This window comes from Branchiostoma belcheri, unplaced genomic scaffold (genome assembly GCF_001625305.1).
Source record: "Branchiostoma belcheri isolate BF01 breed outbred unplaced genomic scaffold, Haploidv18h27 scaffold3, whole genome shotgun sequence".
Lineage (NCBI taxonomy): Eukaryota > Metazoa > Chordata > Leptocardii > Amphioxiformes > Branchiostomatidae > Branchiostoma > Branchiostoma belcheri.
In genome coordinates, this window is record NW_017803909.1 from 1,618,408 (window position 1) to 1,625,467 (window position 7,060).

The window sequence follows — 7,060 nt, forward strand, 5'->3', positions numbered from 1 at the left end:
AAGAACTAAAAATTTCTTTGAATCATTTCACGTGCTGGCTTTGGTACCTTGTTACTGTTTATAATATTGTACATTCTGACATAATTCTGACGTTTGCTATACTAGTTGTTTGTTGTTTACAAAATTATACTTTCCTTGTAATATTCCATGCAGTTTGCGTCCTGAATATTGCATCAATTCATCAGATATTATATTAGTTTACCACAAATTTACAATCTGTTTATACATTTATTTGACATCTCTCTGTACATTAGGATACATCCATATTTACAGCTCATACCATGGGAACATTCTCACATCAGTCAGGATAATAACAACAATTCCCATACCTTGGCTTGGTTAAAATGCTCATTTTCCTTATGTATATGGCATCAACATTGGCTAAAATAGGATAAATGAGACTTAATATGGCAGAAAACTCATAACATGGAAGCGCTATTGTAATGCATCTTGGCCGTAATATGCATTGCAAACATATTATATTGGTAAGGCAAACCTCAACATAGTAGTTAAAAACTTACAATTATTGCACTGTTACCTAAATTGCTACAAAATGATGGAGCTCATTTGACATAGGAGGGCTGGTCTGCTCCAAGAACAAGTAAAACTTAAAGATTAAAAATGTGGAAAAATGACAGTAAGATAACAAACTAATGGCAAAACTAAAAATCTTAGGGGATTCTTGTCTTACAAGAGGATAGATTGTTGGCAAACAAAAAATACAGTCATGGATTATCACATTGGAAATCACCTGAGTCCCTTTCATGTCTTGGACATGTAATGGCTTCAGTGCAAACATGTTATCTAGGTTTTTCTCTGAGTATATTTCTGTTTATGATTTTTACATCTGTATATATACATATATGATTTTCCATCTCTCTTAACAGAGGGCCTTGTTACTTGGCACTGATTCGTCTCAAGGTTTTATAGTCAAGACTAAAAGCTCTCTCTTTTGGCTAGGAATATTCAGAGGATTTTCTAGTTGAATAGCACTTTCAGTACAAAAGTAACTGGCATAGATAATTTTCTGCAGGAGGATTTTGTCAGCAGGTTAACAGGAGCTTTCCTCTCCTGTCTGTTGCAGAAGTGGCAGCTGCCCGTTGTCGACATGAAACCCAACCGACCCATCCGAACTGACAGACTCCATAGACTGCGAGCGTGAGCTTCTGGTATCTTCATCATCATCACTAGGTCCTCCACCGCCATTGAGATTTGGAGCTTCGTGAACTTGAAAGCTTCTTCCATCTCCTGTAGATCTTTGGGAGAAAGGCTGGCTGCTGGAGTGGATGACAACAGTAGCACTGCTGCTCCCCACATCTGCCCCTAAATCCAACAGTTCCGAGTCACTGGAGCTTCTGCTGCCACGGCTCTGCAGGTCTTCCTCTTGCCGAGATGTGGACGGCAGAGCAGCAATGCTTACAGGTGGAAACCTGGGTGGGGAGGGGGGCAGGAAACTAGTCTTGCTGATGGGTGGAGCTTGGAACTCTGGGACAGCAGCAGCAGCACCCATGGGGGGTTCACTTTCTCCAATGATTCGGTTGGTTTCGTTGTCGGTGTCCTCAGAATCCGAGGAATTTCCTGCAGAGCTGATAGACGCCCGAATTCTGAGCGACCCGTCAGCCTGTCGGGTGACCTCTACCCGGTCACTCACGGTGCTCTGCATGCTCTCGCTGGATCGGGTGACCGTGAGCGCGATCCGTTCTTGGCTCTCCCCGGTGATGACAGCCTGGGCAGTGCTTGTTGACTCGCTGCTTCGACTACGGCGCAGGAACTGCCGCATCTGTTGTAGCCGCCGGCCTGGCCTCATGTTCATGGCTGCCTGCACGTGCTGAGTGAACGCCGTGTGGGCCTCTTGGAACTGCCGAGGTCCGTGAGATGCCACGGCGACGTGATAGGAGGGCGGGGCCTCCCGGCGGTTCAGCTCGTGCTGCAGGCGCATCATCGGTGTGTCAAACCGGCTGGGGAGAACACAATTCCCATTATGCACAAAGTTAGAAATTACTTATAAGAATAAGCTTTCGTGAAAAAATGAAAATTATCAAGAAAATTAAAAAAAAATGCTGAAGCAGCAAGGTAAACAACTAAGCATACAACACAGTACAATCATAATTATCATGACACTTCACATATGGCATAGATTCATTCCAATGATTTTACTTACGTGGACTGGTACCGTGGATCGTCCTGCAGACGGAGGGCGTACAGCTTACACGTACAGCCGAGAGCGATCACCAGAAGCAGGCCGCACACGATGGAGCCAATCACAGCAGCTGTGATCACTTTCTCAGACACATACACTGTGGGGGAGGCATCCATGAGATTTTCGATTTTGACACATTTTTTCCTCCTTTCTAATTTTAAACACTTTGATGTCATACCTTTTAGTTTCTTTGTAGAAAACAACGCACCCAAAGTTTACTTATTACTCTATTTTCTTGAAATGTATGGTATGTTCATCCTCCATTTACAAAATCATAATGCATTTATGTACCCCAAGTATTTCCATACAGACTAGTCAGAGGCAACAGCAGCACAAAATGTTCATCCTTAAGTGGTATGTAGAAGTACAGGTACCTTACTAAGAGGCAGAACAGGGACTTCCCTCTATGTCCATCTCTGTTGCACTTAGATACAACAATACCTTGTTCAGCATTTTTGGAATTCAGGTACATGATCATCCATAGCTGATCTCAGCTGAAAAGTATAACAATACAGTAAAAATGTCCCACCTTTGCAGCCTTCCTCATCTGAGCCGTCCCCACAGTCGTCCTGGGAGTCACACACCCACTTCTCATAGATACACCTCCTGTTCCGGCAGTGGAACGTTCCTTCTGCCGGGCTGCAGGAGTCTGGGGAACACAGAGAGGCTCGTAAACTGTCAAACCTCCAATAAGAAAGACTGATAGCAAGCCATTCCTTTACAATCCTGGTTATGATCAGCATATTTCATGGGACATATCAGCAGGGAGGTCTTATTATGAAGCTAGAGCAGCAGGAACTGGCATGGAGCAAGCACTAATAGGAACCAAGAGGATAACAGGATCCAGTTTGACGTCATCCAAAGTCTTTAATGAGAAAGGCTACATCTATCCAGACTGCAGATGGGGGCGTTATAGTGTCTAGGATAGCTGTCTGCAGAATTGCCTCAAATAAATTGTCTTGCAGCAGTCAAAATCCATAATTTAATTCAGTACCTTTCTTACATTTGTAATGAAGCCAAATATAATCGACACAAATAAAGATGCATTATTTCTTAAACTTTACATACCATTGTGTATGGATTCTTTACCACCAGTATCTGTAGAATAGACAGTGCCATGCTGTACATGTAACAACAGTTACAACTGTATTTTTGCTATGTCATTTGAGTATCCTGATTGTGCTTACCACAGTTAGTTTCATCCCTTCCACCATCACAGAAGGGTTCCCCATTGCAGTGATGTCCCTCTGGGTAACAACGCTTGGATGGACCCCCACATGGGACCTCTCCACTTCCACACATGTCTGGGGGAAGGGAAAAGAAAATTACTTTTTTGAAAGACACTGTAATCATAAAATCATACTACATGTATGCCAAAAACAGTTAGTCAAACAACTGGATATGATTTTGGAAACAGTCAGACGTTTCAGGTAGCATGCACTACCTTTCGTCAGTGTCACTGTTTAGTAGTGTTAAATTTTTTTGGCATATCTTATTACCTGCATGTCTAACCTTCAACTTCCCTGCAATTCTAAAGATGGTGGTATTCACATGGTAACTGACTAGTGGAGGATTCAGTTAGTTGGAACAATCTATAGGTTTTCTAGGTTAGCAGTGGCCATTCACCAGTACACAGTATGCTGGTATAGCTCTAAATACATCAAACATACCTGTATTGTCAATACATTAACCAACGGAACATTTCTTACATTATTATGTTGCATCAATCATATACACGTGTATGTACAATACTGTAGTCAGAAAACAATAACACAATACTGACACAATACTATCCACAAACCGTCGGTGCACGCCTGACTCTTCTTCAAGCCGGCGCAATCACGCTACGAGGACAAGAGGCAAGCCTGCTCCATAAAAACCCCTACGTTGTACGACCAGACACAGCATCGACGAGAGTTGTAGTGAGTAACATACCGTTGTCTTACGATAACGAAGAAATAGCTAAAACACTACGCTCACGTGGCTACAAGCTCACAAGTCGGGTCATCGACGAAAGGGCAAGAAACAAAGACGGCAAGTTAACACGTTTCCTAACAGGGAGAAGATTCCTGTACATAGAGAAACCCTCTACCCCTTTACCACGAAGGATGTCCGTAGGACTTTTCCAGGCTGAATTCTATCACAGGGAACAGAAAGAAGCCAGCCAAACGCAGAGACTCACATGCAGCAACTGTCTTGAAATGGGGCATCACAAGAGTGTATGCAACAAACCTGTTGTATGTGTTCAGTGCAAAAAACCTGGACATAAGCGTGGTGATCCTGCTTGCAACCTTGGCATGGATTCTGAAGATGAGCAGTCGGATGAGAACAGCTGTGTCAGCGACGAGCAGGACAGAGGGACATCTCCTGACAGCGAAGAACCAACAGCTCCACCAAGCATCGTGCAACACAACACAAGAAGCAGAAGCAAGAGTCACAGCCACAAGAACAATGATGAACACAAAAAGCAAAAAGAAGACTGATGACACCACAAACGACAAGCCTACAGAAATGTGTGAGCTATCAGACTCTACACAGCCCACACTAGAAAACTGGCTTAAGGAGCAGAGACAATCCTATAGTAAACAGAAGCAGGGTACAAAAGGAAGCAGTAAGTCACGAAAAAACCTACTTGTACCTAGGTGTATATTGTGTATGTCAAATGTCAGGTAACTCTCTCTTCAATAATGTTCATCCAACTCTCTTGAAAGATGTGGATGGATAAATTGAAGTTGATATCCTTTAACTGTAGAGGTTTAAGAAACTATAATAAACGAAATCAAACATTACTGTGGCTGAAACAAAAAAAGCAGATATATGCCTCTTACAAGAAACCTACCTGACAGGTGATATACAACAAAGCATTGACAAACACTGGGGTGGTAAGACTATCCATTCTTATGGAACAAATCATAGTAAGGGTGTTAGTATCCTTTTTAACCCAAAAGTACCATTTGATATTCTAGAACACAAAATTGACCATGAAGGAAGAAAAATTATTGTAAATTTTATGTATGAGAAGGAGAAATACACCTTACTATGTATTTATGCCCCCAATGATCCTAGAGAAAGAAGTAATTTCCTGTATGGTATTCAGGATTGGCTGAAAGATTGGAATCTCTATCCAATGCTTGTTGGTGGAGATTTTAATGACATATTTGATACAAGCCTTGATAAAATAGGTGGGTCTACCATTGAAAAAAATCAGCCATTGAAAGATTTCTGTCGCTCTTTTGATCTAATTGACATTTTCCGATTTCTACATCCATGCCTTAAGAAATATTCTTGGAGAAGGAAAACACCAGCAGTCGCCTGCAGACTTGATTACTGGCTTGTATCAAGCACATGTAGAAGTAATGTCTCTGAAGCTGGACATTATCCTGGAATAAGAAGTGATCATAATGCTGTATTCATAGATCTGTATACTAAGAAAATACCAAAAGGCAACGGAATTTGGAAATTAAATGTAAGTCTCCTAAATGACCCAACTTATAAACAAGAAGTTGAAAAAATCATAATTGATACCAAAATGGAATTTAAAAGTAATAAGCCAGATCTAATCTGGGAAATGTGCAAGATAAAAATAAAGGAGTTCTCCATTTCTTGGTCAAAACAACAAGCAAAAGAAAGAAATAGTCTGGAAAAAAGCTTATTGTCCAAATTGGAAGAAATTGAGAAAGACATTAATGAAAATCTAGATACCCAACTTTTAGCAGAGTACGACTCTACAAAGAAACAGTTAGAAAAAATTTATGAAGATAGAGCAAAAGGAGAACAGATCAGAGCAAAAACCATCCACATTACTGAAGGGGAAAAACCCAGCAAGTATTTCTTAAATTTGGAAAAGAAAAAGCAAGCACAAAATTGTGTAACAGCCTTATCTGTAGAAAATTCAAAGATTCAAGATCAGCCTACTATATTAAAAGAATGTCGGAATTTTATAAAACTCTATATACATCTAAAAACATTGCAGATAACGAAATTGATGAATATCTTGAGAAAATTAACATTCCTAAAACACTTACAGAAGAGGAGAAAGATAACTGTGAAAAACCAATCTCAGAACTTGAGTGTGAGACAGCTGTTAGAAATATGAAAGATGGAAAATCACCGGGATCTGATGGTCTCCTGGCGATTTACAAGTATTCTGGCCTCAGATAAGCTCTCTGATCCATGATGTTATTACAATGGGTCTCAATGAAGGAAAACTGCCATGTTCGTTTAGAAAAGCCTTGCCAAGATTGCTTTTCAAGAAAGGAGACCCTGAGTCTTTAGATAACTGGAGACCTTTGAGCTTATTAAATACTGATTACAAAATACTCGCATTTATATTGGCCAACAGAATCAAACCCCATCTTGATAAATTAATAAACAACGACCAGACGGCATACATTAAAGGCCGTTTCATCGGTCAGAATGTTAGATTAATAAATGATATCATAGATTACTGCGATGACAAGAATAAACCTGGGATGATTCTTTTTTTAGACTTCGAAAAAGCATTCGATACCATTGAACACAACTTTATGGTTAAAGTTCTTGATAAGTTTAACTTTGGACCCACCTTTATCAGCTGGGTAAAAACAATTTACACAGACTGCATTGCATCAATAATAAACAATGGATGGAGAACAGCCACTATTCAAATTAAACGGGGTATCAAGCAAGGCTGCCCCCTTAGCGCTCTCCTTTTTTTATTTGTTGTTGAGATACTGTTTCATATTATACAATGTAACAAAAATGTAGAAGGAATTATGATAGATGAAAACGAAATTAAATTATGTCAAGTTGCGGATGATATTACATTATTCCTATCTAGTGAAGAATCACTGATTGAAGTGTTAAGATGTATTGATCACT

The 7,060-nt window shown here is 40.3% G+C and overlaps 1 protein-coding gene across 1 annotated transcript in view; it reads right to left on the reverse strand.

Moving 5' to 3' along the window:
• Positions 1 to 213: 213 nt before the first annotated feature.
• The window catches only part of LOC109473860 (low-density lipoprotein receptor-related protein 12-like), a 12,116-nt gene continuing 5,269 nt past the window's right edge, over positions 214 to 7,060 (reverse strand). Inside the window, exons 10-13 of the mRNA XM_019773973.1 lie at positions 3,388 to 3,504; positions 2,730 to 2,849; positions 2,162 to 2,297; positions 214 to 1,958 (exon numbers count right to left, since the gene is read on the reverse strand). Of these exons, the coding sequence (XP_019629532.1) occupies positions 1,052 to 1,958; positions 2,162 to 2,297; positions 2,730 to 2,849; positions 3,388 to 3,504 (1,280 nt within the window). The 3' untranslated portion in view covers positions 214 to 1,051. The remainder of the gene's footprint in view (positions 1,959 to 2,161; positions 2,298 to 2,729; positions 2,850 to 3,387; positions 3,505 to 7,060) is intronic.